The following is a 22,454-nucleotide window of genomic DNA, read 5'->3' on the forward strand; positions in this document are numbered from 1 at the left end:
CAAGCAAATGGAGTCAGTATTGACAAAATTCATCTTTGCAATGCAGAGGAAACAGAAGTTGCAGATGGCATTTAGATGCTTTTACACAGTTTAATGCAGCTCAGAGGGACATGCAATGCTTTAACCTGCAGTTACAAATGCATAAATAATGTTTTGATATTTTAAACATAAAACGTTGGCAACTGATGTTTGAAATTAATAAAAAAAATTAACAAGTTAACAAGTGAGTGACGCAAAACAGTGCTGTGGCTGTGTTTGGATTTATTTTTGCTGGCGAAATTGAGCAAAAACAGGCAATATGCTGTCTAAAACGTAAGTCTATTAATTAACTTCTTGCTTATTGAACTGTTGTAAAAAAAATATTTGTAATCATGCTGATTTTTGGCGATAAAAAACGACACACTTCTGTGATATTGATTAACTATATGAAATAATGTAAATATATACATTTTCTGCCCCCATATCTTGAATTTTTTAATCATTAAATGCATTAATGATGCATTTTTTTGCAATAGGATTAAGGCACGTTCACACAGAGAACCATAACTTTAAAGATAACGATATTAGCGTCCACACCAGCTAACGATATAGTCTGTTTATTCTAAGCGCACGCTAAATTCTTGAGCTCGTTATAGCAGGATGGATTCTGATTGGCTGTCAATGTTTGTATCGTTTATCAGCTGGAAAAAAAAATCGTTCTGAAAGAGATTCCAACGATATCGTTTCTCTGTGCCTTTATCGTTATAGCTGTGGTGTGGACTCTGCTATTCTTTAATACTGAGAACGATTTTTAGAACTATATCTTAACGTTATCTTTATATTATCGTGACTGGTGTGAACGGGCCATGGAACGGGCCTTTAGTCCAACGAATCGTTCGGTTTGTAATGCGTACCGAAAGCCTCGTTATATGGTTACATGTATATATATATATATATATATATATATATATATATATATAAAACTGAGATCAGCCAATTTGCTCTTTCTCCAGTTGTTATATACTGTATTTCCACCTTTCTTCCAAATGCATCTGAAATTTCTGCCTCACTTTGTTCAGAACAATGCAACAATTCAAATATATAGAAATACATAAAGAATAGTTTCAAATTCCATTTTAATTTCAGATGTGTGTAAACTAAAAATAGACAGGGGTGCACATCATAATACATCAGTCATGAACAAACATTGATCATGTCCTTCCAGAGGAGAAAATATGACAAGATGTGGTTTTGTTATGACTAACATTATTTTAAACCAGTTCTTGTACTCTCAGTCCATATGTATTGAAAGGCATGTATTGGTGGACACTGACTGAGGTAAAAATTCATGTGAAACCAGAAAAACGTCATTAACATGCTCTGAATGCAACATGTTAGAGCAGCAGTCTAAAAAACAAATTCCCAACAGATGAAATAAATGTGCCCACGTCATCTAACATTATCGGTCAATGCATTTAGAGCACCGAAAGACAAAATATTGTTGTTCCCTTTAGTTTGGAAAAGAAATATTCATGTCAGCACATCAGCCTGACAAATAAGTATTTTAACTTTATATACAAAACAACCTGAACCTCAGGTTTTAAACATTTTGGAGCCAGTGTACACACAAATTATCAACTCAAAAATGTCCCATTATTGCACATATAATTTATATCTATTCATAACCCCCCACCCCCATCTGTGTACTTAGTGAGCAATTCTTTTACAAGCTTCAATATGTAATCAGTACAATCATTAACAAGACATGTGAAATGAGACAATGCTGTGAAACTACATTGTGGGCTGATGATGCAATGGACCAGCTTTGTAAGATTCTAGTCAGATCACAGAATTTACCACTACACCATCATTATCAATAATCTTATGACAATACATAAAGTACAGTACACACTGTAGGTGACATCAATTATTTGCACACAGCCTTTTTCTATTCTGTTAAAAGTGGCCATATACACGCTGCAAAGTTTTGGGAGTGACTACCATATACAAGTGTGGGTGTAAATCGCCTAAATAGCACAGTAATAATCATAAAAATCAAATAATAATCTCTCTAATGCAAACATGAAATACGGAACAGTTTAACCTCTTTGGTGTTTGATATTTAAATATGCAACTAAAGAAATATCAGAAATGTCTTAAAAGAGGAGTGAATCCATATTTAGCTGCAGTGTGTATGTGGCCAATGTGAAGCATAGTGTGGAATGATCCAGATCTTGTGCTGAGCTGGTGATTGAGATGATAGGAAGTTCCGCTGATAATGTTAAACAAAATAGTGTCAGAAATCATCACTTTGCTTCAATGTAAGTTGATGGTGTTGATCAGGCAGTGAGATCTTAATCTTTGGGATTGTATTAATCAGCTTGTAGTCTTGTTCTGGCACGTGGCTCTTTGGATCCTGTGGATATTGCAGCTCTATCAGAGTGCAAAGTCCAGAGTTCTTGCTCTTCCATCATTTTAAATAAAGCTTTAGAAATGTTTTTGAGTGGTACTGTGGCCCAGCTCACAGATCGCAGTCCAGTGTGAGAGCTGTAGTTTATTTACAGGCTTGGATCTGTAGACTTCTACAAAGATACCGAAACCTTCGGCCACAGCTCCTCCACTCTCTTCATGGTGATTCATCATCCCATGACCTCTATATTCATACTTGTCATCTGTTCTGCTCTCACGCGTCTGTGGCTTTTTCTGCGGTCAGCTGCTCTTGGTCCGACACATCGTCATCTTTGGGTGGCCGCGCTCGATCGAAGAAGCCGCACTGAAGAAGGAGAGCAGGTGGGACGAGACGGGTGAGGAAAAAAACAAAGAACAGATGATGAGAATATGATCCCTGGGATAACAGACATTATTCATTTCTTCCAATGTTTTGTCTTCTAAAACACTTGCACAGATGTGCTCTCAGAGGCTGAAAACAATGGCCCATTTAAGACCTGAGATTCACTCAGAGGACTCCAATCAGATCAATTTATGGATATGCTGATTACAGATATCATTTCCTTTAAAATTAGAAATATTTTGTGATAAGCAGCAGGGCAGTAATCATAATAAGAACTTCCTTTGGTTTCAATATGAGCAGCTGACATAAGTGAATGCACCTAATTATTATACATGCAGTTTTTATGATTTCATAATATATGTATATATATTATATCACAATTCTATCATTAATCATAACATTATAACTCATAACACACAAAATCAAATTTGATGTTGATGAAAAAAAGTTCATTAACACTTTGTCAACGACCCATTTTACCACAAGAGGGAGCCATTACATTGTATTTTCAGTTTTCCTCACTTTTCTAATCCATTTTATGTGACACTATCAATAAAAAACATAATGGCCTGTGTTAAACTAAAATCTAGAGCCACAGCCGCTCTAAAATCCCCCTCACAGCATCTGATTGATATTTTCCTCTTGTGCACCCACGCACACCCATCACTCTTCAGTGTGTTTAGTTCATATGCGTGTGTTTGTATACGTTTGCCAATTAGGACATGTCTGCTCCATAGGGACCCAATCAAGAGCCTGAGAACAGGCCTGCAGACAAAACACTGATAACATCACAAATGGCTCATTAATGCCCAACTGCAACAGTACTCCCTCTCTCTCTCCTTTATCTGTTAATCTGATTTGCCAATTTTCATCAAGTTCTTCAGTGTTCCCCATACCTCTTTTCACTTCACTTCCTCCAACCCCCTTTTCTACTTCCTCTAACATCTCCTACTCTCACGCTATCTCTAACAGCCATCTCTTTCTCTACCCCCTGAAATTCCTTTGTTTTGTTATTTCACTGAAGCACATAGAGAAGTATTTTGCTGTTCTTGAAGACTAATGCCAACATATACATGAAACACTCTGAGAGCATCTATTTCCTCTGTCAACCAGAATCAACAGAAAAGCCATATTAAGTGCATTTACATGAACTTTTAAAATGTATTATCAGTTTTGTGACTGATGATTACTGTATTCAAAACAGCATCATGTTTAGAGCCGATGAAGGTCAGTGTGAGACTGTGTGTGTGTGTGTGTGTGTGTGTGTCAACTCAACGTACCTTCCACATTGCTAGGCTAAGCATAGCCAGCACCAGCAGTCCCAGCAGTATTGCCAGAATTATTACCCACAGGGGAATGGCAAAAGAAACGTCAGGAATGGCCCACACCACAAATGTGCCAATCTTAAAAACACAAGCGCACACAAACACAGAGGTCATTAATTTTTTACTAGCACTGATGTAGCTATGATATTAGCATGCATAAATCAGTTTGATAGCTTACTTTCCCTTATCTCCTCTCTCATCTCTTTGTCTCATTTTACAACTAAATGGAACAGAAGCTCCTTCAGAAAGCTTTGTTTATTATTATTATTATTATTTAATTTTCTTTCCTTTTCTGTCAGTTTTATATAGTACACACACACACACAGAGGAAAGTGTGGGTATTATGTTTTGCTTATAGCACTCAGCTTAGAAGCCCTAATGTTGTTAATGCACAAAGAGCCTTACAAAAAACGTACTGTGGTGGTAACAGCATACAGTAATCATATCAATGTATTTAAATGGTATACTCCAATGTACTTCTAGGAATAACATGGTACATATCCGAAATACCACGGAAGTAGGGGAGATGATCCAATGGGTAAGTTGACCCACCCCTTGTATCTTGCCAACTGTACACTTTTATTGTCATGTGACCATATATTTTGAACCCATCCATAATTTCTGCCAGACTGTGAAAAGAAGAAACACACGGGAGGAGTGGAAGGCACCCAATTACTTTAAAAACAGTTTTTGGCTTGTCAAAGTAAAATTTTAGCATAACAGATGTAATGACTGTTACATCAAAGTAAATTCATCCAGGTCTATAAATATTTATGATGCATATAGGTGATTTAGCAATGTATAAAACCATGTAAATCATTTAGCTAAATATTAGCCTGAATTAGTAAGCAAGCTAGTTTTTTTTCCAAAATGGCAGCTATGGGGCAAAGTGAGCCAAATGCTGTGGGGTAAACTGAGCCAGCATTTTATCTTACCCTACCATGAGGCACTGAAGTTAAGTTAAATCTCTGAAGTATAAACTGGTAGTTTAATGTGATAGTACACAACTGATTTAATTTATCATATATAAATTTGATCGGGACAATGTAAAAGTGCACCAAATCCATCTCTGATAAGAACCAGAAGATGCTTTTCATTACATTATAATCAGATATATGTTTCCACCTGTAGTCCCTAATGGCCTGTTCGACACTGCAGAAAAGATACCATGCCAAGAATCTTTTGACTAAATTGTTCATTAGTTTCAGTGACATTTATTCCTTCATTCTAATTCAGTTTTTTATTTAATTTTACTCAACAAACTCTCTGTTTAGTCTGTTTTTGGGAAGGTTACAACTTTTCTAATTAAAGATAAAAATGTAAACTTCATTTGATTGGTTTTATGTTGTTTACGTTAGCTTTAAGAAAAGAAATAAGACTGTTTGAAAAAGGAAATTTGATTATTAAATTAGTTTTTAAAAGAGGAAAATTATCTTTAAAATTTAACACGGATTTGAACCAGATTCAGACAGATGGTCAGTTTACACCCAGATGGTTCATCTTACCCACTGACTCGGGTCAACTTACCCCCACCCTGGGACAAACTGAGCCACAGGAACACTTTTTTATAAAAAGCAATATTTTTAGAACCCATAGATAAATTCTGATCATTTAAAATGATAGGAAACATTGTGAAGTTACTTTAGATACTTTGATTGTACTTCTGCGTCATTTTCCCTTATCTTGAGGACCACAAAAGTAAAAAGTGGCTCATCTTACCCCACTCTCCCCTACTATGGTAATATATCCAATAAAAAAAAAAGTTCAAAAGAACAGCATTTATTTTAAATAGAAATCTTTTGTTACAGTATAAATGTCTTTGCTGTCATTTTAATCAATTTAATGTGTACTTGCTAAAAAAAAAAAAATGATTCCAACTTTTTAATTGTAGTGTACATTCCAAAACAATGAATCTTGGTGCTCTTGTGGAAACTGAGAGTTCAAATCTGATTCGTAACATTTCCTGATTTGCTCCTGATGATTTTCTATAATCTCAAAAAACTGCCAGACGGCAAAAAATAGGAATGTAAGAAACTTCCATGCTTCAAACTAATCCATAATCTCCCTTTACCTTCCTTATCGAATCTAAACAGACTGAACTATCTCTTAACACTCAGTTGAGAACCTTTTTTTTTCTCATGTTCTAACCCACGTTCTCTTTTCCTTTGTTGTTTTCCACTTTCCTCAATCTGCACCCACACAAACACACTAGATTACTCACTGATTTGCTCTGGTGTGGGAGTGAATCGGCTTTGATCCGATAAGGCATGGCCATCACTTGAAAGGACACTGTGGAGTTTAGCGTGTAGTGGTCATTCCGTCTCTGCCAGAGGAAAGCAATGGATTAGCATAAATACAACACACATGGAAACATCTCGGAGCGAGCGGGATAGAGGCCGGCCCCTTGCAGAAGAGGAAAATGTCAGATTAACATTAACAGAACGCACATGGCGGGTGTCTGAAAGGGCGCTGAGTTGTAATGGCTTCAGCATGGATGAGGCTTAGCGAGAAGCAGTGGTCAAAAGAGCAGCAAAACAAAAACTTAAAGTACTTCCTGCACACTAGGATCACTCAGACACACACGCACGAATAGATCACTACTGTCCTGCAGACACACTAGTGTATGTGCTCTCATACATGTGTCTGGTTTTTGTGGACGTTCCTCTGGACATGAGATGAAAGACATTTTGTTCTGACGATGTCAGGGTTTATGACGTCATTTGACTGTGGTGTTTAAAATGTCTAACTAGACTGGTGATGTCATCTCCTGTGACACTAACCTAACATCTGAGGGAGACACAACACTCTATTGTGTTCAGAAAGAAGGAAAGGTGGCCATAAACACCATGTTTTGACTAAAAAATGTACATATTAATTTCAAGTCATCATTTACTCACCCAAATGTTGTTCCAAACCTGTATGACTTTCTTTTGGATGAAAAAAAATAAAGAAATACTTTGAAGAACGTTTTTTGCCCATCAATGAAAGTCAGTGGGGTCCAAAGAAACACTGAAACCCATTTATTTTTTTAAGACATTTAGGAGTTCCCACACTTCACTGTCTGCACTCCCATTGGAAGTTTCCAAATTACGTCGTTGTGCATTTACATAAAGCTGAACTCTGCTCAACTTTGTTGCATCGGCCACGGTCGCTCATGTCGCCTCAAATAGCCAACCCTCATTGAAAATGAATTACTGCTGGTCAGTTTGTTGCTGCAAATCACAGTCAGTGTAAACGCAGCTTAATAAGAGCCTTTGATCATACAGTGATTTAAGAAGTGAAAATCACCAGCTGGATACCATGAAGATAACATCTAAAAACACTGTGACAGTTTGTGAATGTTTATACATTACAGTAGATTCCATGCTGCATCCTTCTCTGTAATTACACACACTGTATCCAGCAGATGTTGTGCTTTAGATGCTGCTTTTCCAAGTAGCTTTCCCAGATGAACAGTTCACCCAAAAACGAAAATTCTGTCATCATTTACTCACACTAATGTCATTCCGAACTGTATGACTTTCTTTCTTTAGAATGCAAAATAACACATTTCGAAGGATGTTTTGATGATGTTCTGTTTTCTTTTTCTCTTCTTCTTCATTTTTTTTGTGTTATTTTGGACCCAATGACTCAATAAAAAACCCGTATGCATCTTTTTTCTTCTGTGGAACACAAAATATATTTTGAAGAGCTTTGGGATATTATTTATACATATATTTGTTATACATAAAGAAAGTTATACAGTTTTTTTGAATGACATGATGATGAGTAAATTAGTTTTCTTTTTGAGTGAACCATCCCTTAAACAACAAAACTTCCTTGGACAATTAGAAAGAAATGCAAGGATATTTGTGTGATAAACGTACCTGTAAGAAGGTGTGAGCCCAGAGTCGAGATCTGAATTTGATCACTGCGCTTTGCCCTCGATCCAAGCGATCCACAACACACTCCACCATCAGGCAGTTAATATTTGAGCAGTTCTATCACAAACACACACAATGAGAGAAAAAGTGAAGAACGAGCCTGAGATCTGTTTTTGTCTCATATATTTCTTCATTAAAAATTCAAAATCTGGGATTGAACATCTAAGTAAACCTAGAAAGTTTTGGAGCCAAGAAATTTTGAGTCATAAAATTAAGAATTTTTCATTTCAAACTGTAATTTCGGTTGTTTTGGTGATAACACTGTTTGTAATAATAACAAAGTGCTGAATTATAAAGTGTCATCTTCACCTTGTTGAACCTCTGTAGATGTGCTATGTGTCTTGAAAGCCTCACACTTGATTTTGACTGATTTGTTGTGGTCACATTTAAAGAGATGAGTGATGGTGTGTATGTATGATGTATCTATGTCAACTGTTATGTGCATAGGACATGACCTCTGCCCTGTCTTATCTCAATGCCTGAGGTGTGATGGACTATGATTATCAAAACCAGCTGGTCCATCCACACGCACACAAATCCTCTAAAGAGACACTTTGAGAAAGCAAGACAATAAGCATAATATGAATGACCTGTTATGAGATTTACAGGTGAACTCAGCCTTTGAGGTCAACACAGGTCCCCATAACACGTCAAGTTCAACATAAGAGTCCATCTGTCACATATACGAGGCTGTTCCCACAGGGTGTGCAGCATGCGCTTCAGGTGGTTTGTGTGAGTGTTTGTGGTACTGGGGTGTGGTGTGTGTACCAGTATCTTGCTGTTGTAACTCTGGGCTGTAGAAACAGATCGTCTGTGGCGAGTCGGACCGCTGCTGTTCCTCAGAAAGCCCAGTAATTCTGGAGTGTCCTGAAGAGTGGAGGTCTAAATGTGCAGGAACAGGACAAAGATAGGAGAGGAATTAAAAAATGTATGCAATGTGCTATGTGCATTAGTTTGTAAAAATAGTTATAGTAGTTGTCATTTTAGTACTTAAACTTTCTTATTTCCGTTAGTTTCTGAGGCAGCATTTCTAATTTTGTTTTCTAATTTTCTATATTTCATTTAATTCAATGATTGATTCTTTAATAGTTTGAATTTTTTTTGGTTTCTAATGTTTATTTTATTAACAACAATTTACAAACCTGAACAACAACATGATATCACATATCAAAATTTTTTAATAGTTAATAATTTTAATAGTTCACTTCCTTGTGATATATACATATAAATATTTATTATTATTCCTTATTTTTCCTTCATTGTGACGTGCATATATATACAGTCATGGTCAAAAATATCGGCACCCTTGCAATTCTGTCAGAAATTGCAGCCCTTCTCTCAGAAAATTGTTGCAGTTGCAAATGTTTTGGTACTAACGTTTATTATTTTTTTTTGCATTGGAACAACACAAAAAAAACAGAAGAAAAGTAAAATCTGATACAATTCCACACAGAATCCAAAAATGCACTGGACAAAATTATTGGCGCCCTTAACTTAATATTTGTTAGCACCCCCTTTGGAAAAAATAACTGAAATCAATCGCTTCCTGTAACCATGAATGAGTTTCTTACACCTCTCTACTGGAATTTTGGACCACTCTTCTTTTGCAAACTGCTCCAGGTCATTCAGATTTGAAGGATGCCTTTCTCCCAACTGCTGTTTTGAGATCTCTCCACAGGTGTTCTATGGGATTCAGATCTGGACTCATTGCTGGCCATTTCAGAACTCTCCAGCGCTTTGTTTGTAACCATTTCTGAGTGCTTTTTGAAGTGTGTTTTGGGTCATTGTCCTGCTGGAAGACCCATGACCTCTGGTGGAGACAGCTTTCTGACACTGGCCACTACGTTGCGCCCCAAAATTATTTGGTAATCATCAGATTTCATGATACCGTTCACACAGTCAAGGCATCCAGTGCCAGAAGCAGCAAAGCAACCCAAAACATCTTTGAACCTCCACCATGTTTGACTGTAGGGACTGTGTTCTTTTCTTTGAAGGCCTCATTTCTTTTTCTGTAAACAGTGCCATGATGTCCTTTACCAAAAAGCTCTACTTTTGTCTCATCTGTCCACAGTACGTTCTCCCAGAAGGATTGTGGTTTTGTCACATAAGTTTTGGCAAACCGCAGTCTTGCGTTTTTATGCCTTTGTGTCAGCAGTGGTGTCCTCCTGGGTCTGCTACCATAGTGTCCCTTTTCATTCAGATGGCGACGGATAGTGCGAGCTGACACTGTTGTACCCTGTGTCTGCAGATCAGCTTGAATTTGTTTGGAAGTTAATCAGGGTTCTTTATCCACCATTCGAACAATCCTTTGTTGTAATTTTTCATAAATTTTGCTCTTCCGTCCACGTCCAGGGAGGTTAGCTACAGTGCCATGGGCTGTAAACCTCTTGATGATATTGCGCACAGTGGACACAGGAACATTAAGATCTCTGGAGATGGACTTGTAGCCTTCAGATTGTCCATGTTTTTCCACAATTTTTTCTCTCAAATCCACAGACAACTCTTTACACTTCTTTCTTTTCTCCATGCTCAGTGTGACACACAACACAAAGGTTGAGTCAACTTTTCTCCATTTTAACTGGTTGCAAGTGTGATTACTTTATTGCCCACACCTGTTACTTGCCACAGGTGTGTCTAAATACAAATTACAGGAGCATCACATGCTTGAAAAGTAATTATTTCTTACAATTTTGACAAGGTGCCAATAATTTTGTCCAGTCCATTTTTGAGTTCTGTGTGAAATTTTATCAAGTTTGACTTTTCTTCTCTGTTTTTTTGTGTTTTTGCAGTGCAAACAAAAACAATAAGCATGTGAATACCAAAACATTTGCAACTGGAACAATTTTCTGAGAGAAGTGTTGCATTTTATGACAGAATTGCAAGGGTGCTAATATTTTTGGCCATGACTGTATATGTATGTATATATATATATATATATATATATATATATATATATATATATTAGTGGTGGGCATAGATTAATTTTTTTAATCTAGATTAATCTCACTGTAATCTTGGAATTAATCTAGATTAAAATGGCTCATTTGAATTCTGCCAAGTAGATAAGTAAACAACTAGCAGTCATCAAGAATTTAATATTGATAATAACATTGAAGACATTGTATGATTATTCCTTAAAGATAAGGTTTTAATAGATTTAGTAGTAGTAGCCTATTACGTTCTGCCCAATGTCTTCAAGTGAAACCGAACTTTTATTTTGACGGGTTGCCGTGAGGATAGTTTTTCTCAAATGAAACGCTGGAATGCTCATGAAGTAACTCTCAGAGCAGTTCTGGAGATGTTGTTCATGTATTTATGTCCTCATTTAGTGAGACGACAGACGTTAATATCGCCGCAAGCGTCTTGCGCTTCTGTATGAGTAGTGAACAAACCCGCGCGTCTGCGCCATACATTAACACAGAGACACACAGAAGTCATATTTAAATAGACGTTTTGCGGCTTAATATTTACAAATAGGAGTGGGAGTGTGCTCACTTGTGTGTGCGCCACGCTTGTTTGTGTGTGTGTGTGTGTGTGTGTGTGTGTGTGTGTGTGCGAACCGGGGCGGAACTCCGCTGTGCGCGCGATACAGAGAGCGCGACCATGTAAGGTAGAGACAGAAATGACTTGCCGATTTCCATTGGGAAGCTTCTTAAAAATAAATTTTTCCTGAAGCAAACCCGGCGGCTTCATAGCTGCATCCATGTTAGCACGCATACACACAGGTTCGAAGACTCGTTCTCGCCCCCTACAGTGCTATTCGGCAAGGTATACATCCGCGCTAAAATATTAAGGTGAAAGTCATCATAGCTTGCGTAGTATAGACACAGCTCCCAGCCCAACTTTGAGAATAGATTAACGGCGATATTTTTTTTATCGCCCGATAAGAGTCTCACGTTAACGCAGCACGTTAACGCCGATAACGGCCCACCACTAATATATATATATATATATATATATATATACATACACATGCACGTCACAAGGAAGGAAAAATTAGTACTTAATAAATATTTCTTATTTCTATCAGTTTTTCTATTTTTATTCTATTTATTTGTCACTGTGTGAATGTGGCCAGAGAGGCAGACACAAAGTTCTCAGCCAAAACTCTGGGCCAAAACACTCTCCTCTAAAGTTCACAGGAAAAGAGCTCTAATATCAGTCCAGGTGGTTAAAATTCTGAACGCAGCGTGAATGCAGATCAGTTACATGGCACAGAGACTTCATGAGGACGTTGTGATGCTTCATAATGATTGCACATGAAATCTGAACAGCGATAATAAAGTCCAGTCAAGAGAGGTCAGAATTAGTCCAATGCTCTCTGATCAAAAACAAGCAGCCATAGTTTTACATTTATTTGCAGCTCATTAGTAAAAACACAGAAACCTGAGATTTATGACAGCAAGGAACAGACAAGAGAGAAAGATGTGATGCAGATGGAGAAAGAAACGCTAATTCAAATAACTTGCTCTGTATATGAGGAAAGATCTGGTCAGGGGCTCAACTTCACTGACGCATTGTTAAAAAAAAAAAAAAAATGCGGACACTTTCTTCTTGCATTGGAACTTTTTGAGACGTACAGTCTCAAGGAGAAAAAAACAAAACAGAGGATAGAGAGAAAAGAGTTTGTGTGTATGTGCTACCTCTAACTTCAGTGGGTTTAGGGAGCCGTTGACACTGCAGTGAACAGGACCGTCAGTGATGATCTGAAGGGCATAAAGGAGGTGTTCCTCACGGTACTGACTGGGCCAGCCCACCTCCAACACAGTCCTGCTTATTGAACTCGGACCCTTATTATGTAACTGTTAAGAGGGAGAAATACAAAAAGAGATTAATTAATTTAAATCTATTAAAAAATATTTAAGTTCTTCCCTTATAAAGACTTACAGTGATGCACTGGTATGCAAATTATGGCCAATACCAACACGCTGATAAATGTTTTCATATTATAGCCAATAACTGATAAATGGCTATTAATATTCATACCATGCTGTGTATTAAAAAACAAACAAACTATGTAAATTTTCATAAGAGGTGCTCCTGATGTCAAATCAATTAATATGAATCATCAGATTTTTATTTACTATGGAAGAATGTACAAAAACTGAAATGTTTCATCAAACACTCTGTGCTAGCATTAGCATTAGCGGTTGGATCGAACATGAGCTGAAGCTGCTTCTAACATAAACCATCTGTACAGCGTCTGGCCAACATTACAGCCAATTAAAAAATTAATAGCAGCAGGACAGATGGCGTTTAGTGAGGCCCTCTCGCAGCAAAAAGAGGTCAAGAGTCTCCACAAAAACAAACAAAAAAATAAATAGCTTTCCAGAAGTTGGTTTTTGCTAGCTGAATGCACTACACCCCATTGGGAAAGTTTATTGTGGTAAGCGTACCAGATTTCTTATAGCAGATTAGTGTTAAAGAGATAGTTGTTAAAAATAATATTGAGTCATAAAATTCTACTCTTTCAAATAAAAAGAAATCAATTGACTCACAATCAGTGTGTTCAGTATATGTTAATAAGTTATGTTGATAAGTTTTGGCATGACTTGTATGTTTATGTACTTTGTGTGTGTGTGTATATGCTAGTGGATCTCTTTGATTACACCACAGTTTTGAATATTTGCGGTTTTGTTTTCTGGCCATTTAACAGAGCATGTTAGTTCCAGTACTTTTATACCCTATTTCTTCTTCTATTCCTGTGTTTTAAGCACTCAATGTTTACCAAAAATGTTTGTTTTGTGTCTGTTTATTCCATACCTCATATATGTGTTGAACCTGAGGGCCGACGTCATCCTCTCTCACAGGTTTCTCTTTGGGTTCCCATCGAGGGAAAGGCAAAACAACCTGAGCTGGGTGAGACACACTAAGGAAAAAAATAAGAAATTTTTCTTTATAAGCAGGAACATTTATCATACAGAGTCTTACATATTTGCCAATAAACACCATTCAAATTTAAATGTTATAATGTGACAGGTTTCCAAGTGAAAGAGTATACTGAATGAGAAAAACAAAAACATTTGGCTGAGTAAAAGTAAGAGATAAGACTGATTATTGGCTAATACATTATCTTTAACCTCATTAAAACACAAATTAATTTTATTTTCTATCAATTCCTTTTTTATCATGTACTTTGACCTTCTGCCAATACAATATTTTACATGAACAGAGTGTTTGGTAATCAGTAGTTTTAAGGGTCCAGTGAATAACCTCTCCAGATCCCTCTGAACAGGCAAACAGTGGCAGTCTGTGTTCTTTTATTGAAATTGGACTGAGACTGCTCATTTTCCACTCAGTGAGACAGAGAGAGACAGATGAAGAGAGATACCCACCCTCTGATCTCCACCTGTGCTCTCGCTGCAATGCTCAGAGTCAAATTCACTGGAACACTTCTCGAGTTGTCCTTATTAGAGCTGTTCAGAGAAACAAACAATATTTTGTTCATTTGCAATAAGAAACTTCAACACTATAAACATTATTGTTTACGCTACATTATCAAGGTAACATTCTGATTTAAAATAAAGTGTCAGTAAAACATAGTTATGTAGTGTGTACTATGAAACAGTAAGGCTCTGTAGTAGGCCACAGTGTCTCAGACTATTGAACAGTTCCATGTGTGAGCCTGAGGCTGGGAGCATCTGTGTTCTGTGAACGTGTCTGAATTTGAAGATGAGACGATGAACAGGGAACAATGCTTTTTCATCACAGTGTGTCGCTGTCCTAGAGTTCCCCGTCTGGTCAGTCATTGTGACGTGAAAACCAGAGTATCCCCACCAGCCACACACATACATCAGTACATCAGACAACCCTCATTTGACACAGTATCAAGTATATTGTGGTGACAATGAATTCACATATTATACAAGTGAACGTCTGCCCGGGGATTGTGGATGAACACAACTGATGGATTTTATGTGTGTTGCCACACTTTCATTTGTGACAATGCACAAAAAGAAAGTTCTTTCTAAAGTCCTAAAATTGGAAGTACGTTTACCAATTTTCCAACATGTGACATGAAAAAGTAATATAACTATAACATAATTAAACATTGTACTGTATTTGAAATACTCATGGACCTCTTTTCAGATGTCATTTCAGATTCTGTCCTAATATATCTGCCATTGACGCACACCTTATTAAATGTCACTTTAATAACTGTGCAGCTGTTAAAAACATATAAGTAAATTGTAAGAGTAAAAATATATAATTCTCGGAAATCTAGGAAGTGGAAGAAGAGGATGTATACACAGAAAAAAAAAAAAATCGTAAAAGGTCTGACAATTGTAACTTTGATCTTGTGGAATAACTGAGGCTCACAAAAAACGATATATTTACTATATGCCATAAAACTTACTGTGTGACTGAAAGGAACAATGAGACCGCAGAATCTTTGAAGTCTTGTAAGATTTTCTTTCGTTCATTCAGGTCTAAAAGTCTTATTAAATACTAAATCTTGAGTCAGGAAATGTGATACCTTGATTCCAGCACCTACATTTCCATCCTGAGAGAATCAGAATCCAAACAATATAAAATAAACTCCAAATTATGTATAAAGTAGAAAAAGAACAATATATAAATTCTATAGTTTAAATTATATATTAAAAGTTTGGGGTTAGAAATTTACTTTTACTCAGCAAGGAGACACTAAAAGATTAAAATTGACTATATTATATATAGTGTATACATTTATAATGTTACAAGATATTTTTATTTAAAAAAAATTTGAATGAGTATAAATGTATATTAGGATCATGCTGAAGAAAGACTGGAATATTGATGCTGAAAATTCAGTTTTGCCATCACATGAATAAATGACATTCAAAATGTATTAAAATAGAAAATAGTTATTTTAAAATTGTAATTATATTTAAAGGTGCTGTATGTAGGATTTTGACTCTACTAAAGCATAAAAATACCATAATATGTTTGCAGATATTTAAGTAACATGCTAAGTTAACATACTTGTTTATCTGAAAAACAATGCTACAGTCAGTTATTCTCCTTTGAAAATGTGCATTCTGGCCCAGAATGTCTGTGTTTGTTATGGTTTGTGAAACCCGCCCACTGCCAGTTTACCCAATTGTATTTCGGCACCGCGGGTTGCCAGTTGGCGGAAAACACAGTGTATTTAATTGTCTTCATCATCATGTGAGCTCGTTCCTGTTGATGTCATTAATCTGGCAACCTGCGTGTGCGTCAAGTCTGAGGAGGAGGGGGAGGGTGAAAATAACCATCACCAATATTTTGAATTTGGACTGCAATATCTATTTCAACCACTCGGTGTCAATCCTACATACAGCACCTTTAACAATAATACAGCAGTTCTACAGTTTTATTTATTTATTTATAAACACAGCCTTGGTGAGTTTAAGAGACATCTTCAAATAATAATTACATGAATAAAAGTAAAAAATAAAAAGCCATTACTACCAACCATCAGAGCCACAACTTGAAAAGACTTGAGACAAAACAATCTTTCTTGCTGCTTGACACCTGGCTTTCATCTCTCTGTATCTGTAGTTTTCTCTCCTCCTTCACTCTTATTCTGTCTCAAGGTGAAAAATCAGAGTGGGCAGAGGAACATGTGGCTAACATTAGTCACCAGAAAATTTTTCTATCCTCCAGAGACGCACATACCGAAACAGATAAGACACACACCACAAATGTATTCATACTGCACACACACTTAAGTGCAAACATATTACATGTGCACGCTCATATGTGCAGGAAAACGCACACATACACACCCTCAGACTCGCCCTCTTGTTTGACCTAACCTTGCTTCTGAGTTATGGAGAGACTTTAGGGTTCAGTGATTAAACCCTTAGGGAAATATGCCTCCTCTGAGAGCAGCCTGGCAGTCATCTCAACACCCCAAAACTAACATGTGCACATTAAACCTCCCTGTGCATATGCGTGAGTAACATCACAGTGAGGAGTGTTATTATAACAAATACACTTCACCCCTGAGCTTAACAGAACATGGCCAAGGACATGCAAACCAAGAGGGGAGTTCTGCTAAATACACAATGTAATGATATGCAAAACTTCAAAATTGGCATATCAGGTTACATGTTCTTAAGAAAGATTTTTATCATTTATATTACAAAATATATGCTGCCACGTGCCTATAGCTGAATCACAGCCATGCCGATATAGAGTGATATCACACGGCTACTCATCAGCGCTGGGGAGTAACATGTAACGGAATTACGTTATTTAATTACAAAACAAATGTAACTATAATCTGTTACAGTTACTGAGAAAAATTGTGTAATTAAATTACAGCTACGGGAGCACTTTATTTTAAGGTGTCCTTGTTACACGTTACATGTACTACTATTATAATAACAATACATTATGCATAATTACATGCAAGTAACCCTAAGATAAACCCTATATAGTTGGTACATGTAGTTAATTAATATTACTTTGTACTTAAATGTATAATTACACTGTAACAAGGACACCTTAAAATAAAGTGCAACCACAGCTACAAAGGAGGTTACATCTGAATATTTTCACACATACAGATTTGATTGATTTCTTTCCCAAATTGCATCGACTGCTCTAAAATATGAGACACTAACGTTTCAGGAGTTTAGGACACAGAATAGGACACGTTTATTTAATACGAGTTTAATTTCCTATTTGGTTTTATGTATATGCCTTTTTTTTTAAACATATTTTTTTTCTAAAGCATTGTTAGATGCCAGTATTTCCTGTTATAGCTATGCAAAGATTTGACTTCAAAAACTGTATCATAGCTATTAAACTATATCTTGTTATGATTTTAAATCTGTATTTAACCTCAGAACGATCTCAAAGTAAAAAGAGGTGCTAAAGTCAGATTTTGTGGTGGTATTTTTATGATCTTAATTTTGAGAAGCCTGACAGTAATCAGTGTCAAATCCTACTGTAAGGTTAACCCTGCCTGGTTTAAATGTTTAAAAATGATTAACAGTTGAAAACATCCGTTAGAAATTTAGAAAAGTAATGAAATGTAATCAGTTGCATTAATAAAGTAATTGAAATAGTTACACTATTTATTACATTTTAAATAGGGTAACTTGTAATCTGTAATCTATTACATTTCCACTTTTGCTCATATATAAAATAGACAAACTCATTAAACAATTAGCATTTGATGATTAGACCATTACGACCCATCTCTAATAATGGCAAAACAGATGAACAAAAAAGCAAAGAACCTACTTTCCTCCCCAATATTTTCCAAAATTGTCATTTTTCTCTACATACACCCACACGTAGACAAACAGAGTCTCTTTAGGTATGCCATCCATTTTCTGTGACCCATCCAAGGACATCTTATCAACACTCAGCTTCCTGTTCTGAAGCCCTGACTCTATAACGACCAACATTTGGGGCCCTTGCTTACAAAATGACCCCCTAAAACATACATCAAAGTGACACACACCACTTACCATGTTCACACACACACAACTGAGTAGTGCAAGAGGTCTTTAAATTAAATTAGAAGTTAAGGTACCAGAAATGTTAGCCAGCAATGTGTTTAGCTTCTCAGACATACACACCTATTCACTTTATAACTTTATGACCAGTGGGAATGTAAGAACTTCGGTGTTGACAATGATTTGGCCAGAAATGTGAATGATTGTGTGTTTGAATCAAAGATAATCGTTGTGAGAATACATTATGCTTACTTGAAGACCAAAGAAGCTACTTGTAGATCTGTAATTGGCATACAGGTGAAATGAAGTGTAACATTTACTGTACCTGTGTATCTGAAGCTCAAAGCCAATGGTAGGAGGGGCATCTTCCAGCCGCTGTACAGAAAACCGTAAACCAACGGACAACTAGAGCCAGAGAGAGAGAGAGAGAGAGAGAAAGAAGAAAGGGAAAAACATGAAGACATCAAAAGCTTAAGGGACATCTGTAAGTGCTCAGTAAAACAGAATAGAGCTCTACCCCCAGCGTCTCAAACAGGAAAAACCCACCACAATTAACACTGTGCTGTCTTACATGCTGGGGTCTGTCTGGACAGTCTCACTTTTATACCGCCAACAAATGTGATGGGTTCTAGGAACGCACTGGGACGTTTTCAGGAAATTCAAAAAATAGGTTGAATGTCAATTTTTTGTCAAAATTTGGTTTTCATTCAATTATTATTCTATAACATCTTGTCTATCATCTCTGCAAATATCTTGGCAAAATTCACCTGTTTAGTGCAGAAAAATAGCGATTTATTGTGGCAAGCAGAAAAGACTGTCTTTCTCTAACGTTAGTTTGATAACACGTGCTGCGAAGGTGCTTTCCTTTATCACTGCAAAGACAGTTCACCTATCAAAATAAACCATGTAAGGTATATAATAAAGGTGTATCAATGCACATTTTCCACCAGTCCTGTGTGAATTACAGCATGCAAAGTTGTTGTTTTTTTCTTCTTTTTTAAAATATCATGAGATGGCGGAATGCAAGGGAACAACGGAGTCTGAAGTAGTTACTCGCTTAAATGATCTCAATTACTTTCATTTAGTTCAAAAGGTTAAAAGCGTGAAATAAAACTACAAGTTTAGAACACAAAACTAGTTATAGTTCTGAACTGTGTCTGGTTATGTATTATAAATCCAGAGTCGTAGAACAGGAGAAGAATTGGAGATAGCCTGCATGCTGTAATCTGTGATGTTTTATGAACAGATATACACTTAACGTTCAAATGATTGCAAGTGTTGTGTGTTCCTTGGGGTCATTTTGAATCTTTTACAATATGTACAGTGACTAAAATAAGTATTTTACCACAGTAAAGTGACTTTTACTTATGATACTTGACTGTTGTGTTTCTATTTTCATTGCCTCTCTTTAAACCAGTTTTTCTGAAAATTCTGTTCCTGAAAATCCTAGAGATCAGCCAACTTCAGATAACCATAACTTTTGTTACGTTCAAGCTATGGATGAAATAAAAACAGCTTTGGAAATGGTAATAGGTAAACGTTTTCCTATAATGCATCACAAATAAACTAGCATTCCATGGCTACTCATTAGATCAATAAAAACGCGGACATGAAATATAGCAGTCAACATTTGAAGTGGATCAAAACTTTTCATCTAAGTTGTCTTAAAACCTAAAACCAAAATGCGTTCTTGTCTTAGGACAACTTTGATGAACTTTTTGATCCACTTCAAATGTTGACTACTGAGTCAAAATTATTTCTTAAAGCTTCTGCAACTGCAATGGACAAAACAATCGCCCAAGAAACAAGCAACAAGTATATTTATACTAAAGTCAGTCACTACAGTACATAATTCAGATGCAAAATGGTGCCAGTTTCATTTGTATGAAATGATAATGCGTGATACACAGCGTGATATACAGCGCTGCCAAAGGTGATGAGAATCATGTGACGAGAATCTCACATGATTTCACACTCATTTCATTTATTAGTTTAAAAATGTTATATTTTCATATTTGTATCTGGAAATATAATGGCGCCAAAGATAAATTATCAGAATAAATGAATAGTTTACTATGCGCATCTTTTGTTTATTTGTCACACGACAGACACAAAATGAATGTCGTTCATGAATGACCCATCTCTACTGACCACTGAATATCATGCTTGACCAATCCGAAGTATTCTAGAGTGCTAATGTTCATTTCTGCGACTATCAGCAATTTACACCAAGCCTTTTTTTGCGCTCAAAAACCAGTTTATGATATAAAAATGTAGCTTTTGCATTAGCTATCATATTAGCTATTGTGGTCACACTTTATTATAAGGTCCAATTCTCGCTATTAACAAACCATTAACTACAACATTTGCCTCAATAAACTCCTAATTTGCTGCTCAGTAATAGTTAGTAAGGTAGTTGTTAAGTTTATATATGGGGTAGGATTAGGGATGTATAATATGGTCATGGAGAATATGTGCTTTATAAATACTAATAAACAGCCAATATGTTAATAATATGCATGCTAATAAGCAACTAGTGAAAACTGGTCCCTATACTGAAGTGTTACCCCTATTGTTAACATATTATCAATACATTTATATACATTTGCCCTTACGTACAGTCAAAAGTATGCCAGCTCTTAAAAACACGTCTTTATAAGGCCATTTTCTCTGATTTATATATTTTGTTGTCTTTCTGCTCTGCTGAACAAAGTCTAAACATTTCAATCTTCATTCACAAACAAATAATAAAATTTCACTAATCATCTCTCTTTCTCGTTGGCTGTAACTGTGTCCATATGGTGTAGTTCATTAGAAGAAGTCTGATAATGGCTGCTGGGATGGATAATGAAGGCCAGTCCTTTAGCTAAAGGCTATGTGCTAACTCTGGAGCCCCATAAATGAGCTTCCCCAGGCGGAAACCTTCCTTACTACAAAGCCCCTCATAACAGACGGGTGAGAGTAACAAGTGCTGTTAAACTTTAAAGAGGAACCGGCCACGGAGCCTCTTTTTGTGGTCTCGCGTCCTTTTTTAAAACCCATAGAGTTGGTAAATCAAATGAAGATCACGTCTCTGCAACTTCATGCAAGTGCTGAGAAATGAGACTTCATCTCAATCTGAGTTTACAAGGGCTGGTTCATATGTTTCTGTGGCAACAGTAATCATCTAATTACACTAATGAGACAATAACTCTCAATCGAAAGTTTTAATGAAACTCAGAACAGATCCTATATAACATGGGAAAAATGCAAGTTCCTCAAGTGTGTTTGATTAAATGCATTTCACAACATAGGAATGAAAAGTTAGATGTGGATTCCATTCGAAACAGCACAAACATCAAAAGCACTGTGTTTGAATACATGTGCAATGGTATTTTTTCAGATGGATTACAGATTGACTAAGTAAAGCTGGACAGAGTGCATCCAGAAAGCATGAAAATGGCTGGATCGTGTTTGATTAAAAACAAAGAACAATGTAAGCCAAAAAAAAAAAAAAACGAGCCTGTCAGTCTATTATTTAGTGTCATCAGAAGTGTATCACCCCTAAAATATCAGCCCACTCTCTCAAGAAATAATATATTGCTTGAAGACGCTGGGAAATCCTTCTTTTCAAGGTGTTGTGGATAGAGACTAAAGCCATTAACTGTTGCCAAATTCTGTGAATCTACATCACCCTAATGTGACATTAGCTTAAATGGGTAGGAGTCGGTGAAACAATAAACTCATTCAGTGCGTTTCATTTTACAGACCATGAAACTCCTTTCTTTATTAAATACCACAGCGAGAGCAATAGATGGGGCGAGTCATGTCCGATTTGTATGAATTACGGCTCACAAAAGACATTTACACTGTTATTTTAAAACTACCAGTGAATTTACATTTACATTTAGTCATTTAGCAGATGCTTATATCCAAAGCGACTTACAAATGAGGACAATAGAAGCAATCAAAACCAAATTTAATGCATTTTCAATTAGAAAATAAGATTCACAGTAGTTAG

The 22,454-nt window shown here is 36.3% G+C and overlaps 1 protein-coding gene across 2 annotated transcripts in view; it reads right to left on the reverse strand.

The window, feature by feature from the left end:
• Positions 1-1,114: 1,114 nt before the first annotated feature.
• itga8 (integrin, alpha 8) overlaps positions 1,115-22,454 on the reverse strand; it is a 78,247-nt gene continuing 56,907 nt past the window's right edge. For both annotated transcript variants that reach the window (XM_058746891.1, XM_058746890.1), the window contains 9 exons: positions 18,780-18,859; positions 14,354-14,434; positions 13,782-13,887; positions 12,662-12,820; positions 8,787-8,900; positions 7,962-8,075; positions 6,317-6,418; positions 4,051-4,173; positions 1,115-2,752 (listed from right to left, as the gene is read on the reverse strand). In XM_058746891.1, the coding sequence (XP_058602874.1) occupies positions 2,663-2,752; positions 4,051-4,173; positions 6,317-6,418; positions 7,962-8,075; positions 8,787-8,900; positions 12,662-12,820; positions 13,782-13,887; positions 14,354-14,434; positions 18,780-18,859 (969 nt within the window). In that variant the 3' untranslated portion in view covers positions 1,115-2,662. The remainder of the gene's footprint in view (positions 2,753-4,050; positions 4,174-6,316; positions 6,419-7,961; positions 8,076-8,786; positions 8,901-12,661; positions 12,821-13,781; positions 13,888-14,353; positions 14,435-18,779; positions 18,860-22,454) is intronic.

This window comes from Onychostoma macrolepis, chromosome 16 (assembly GCF_012432095.1).
Source record: "Onychostoma macrolepis isolate SWU-2019 chromosome 16, ASM1243209v1, whole genome shotgun sequence".
Taxonomy (NCBI): Eukaryota; Metazoa; Chordata; class Actinopteri; order Cypriniformes; family Cyprinidae; genus Onychostoma; species Onychostoma macrolepis.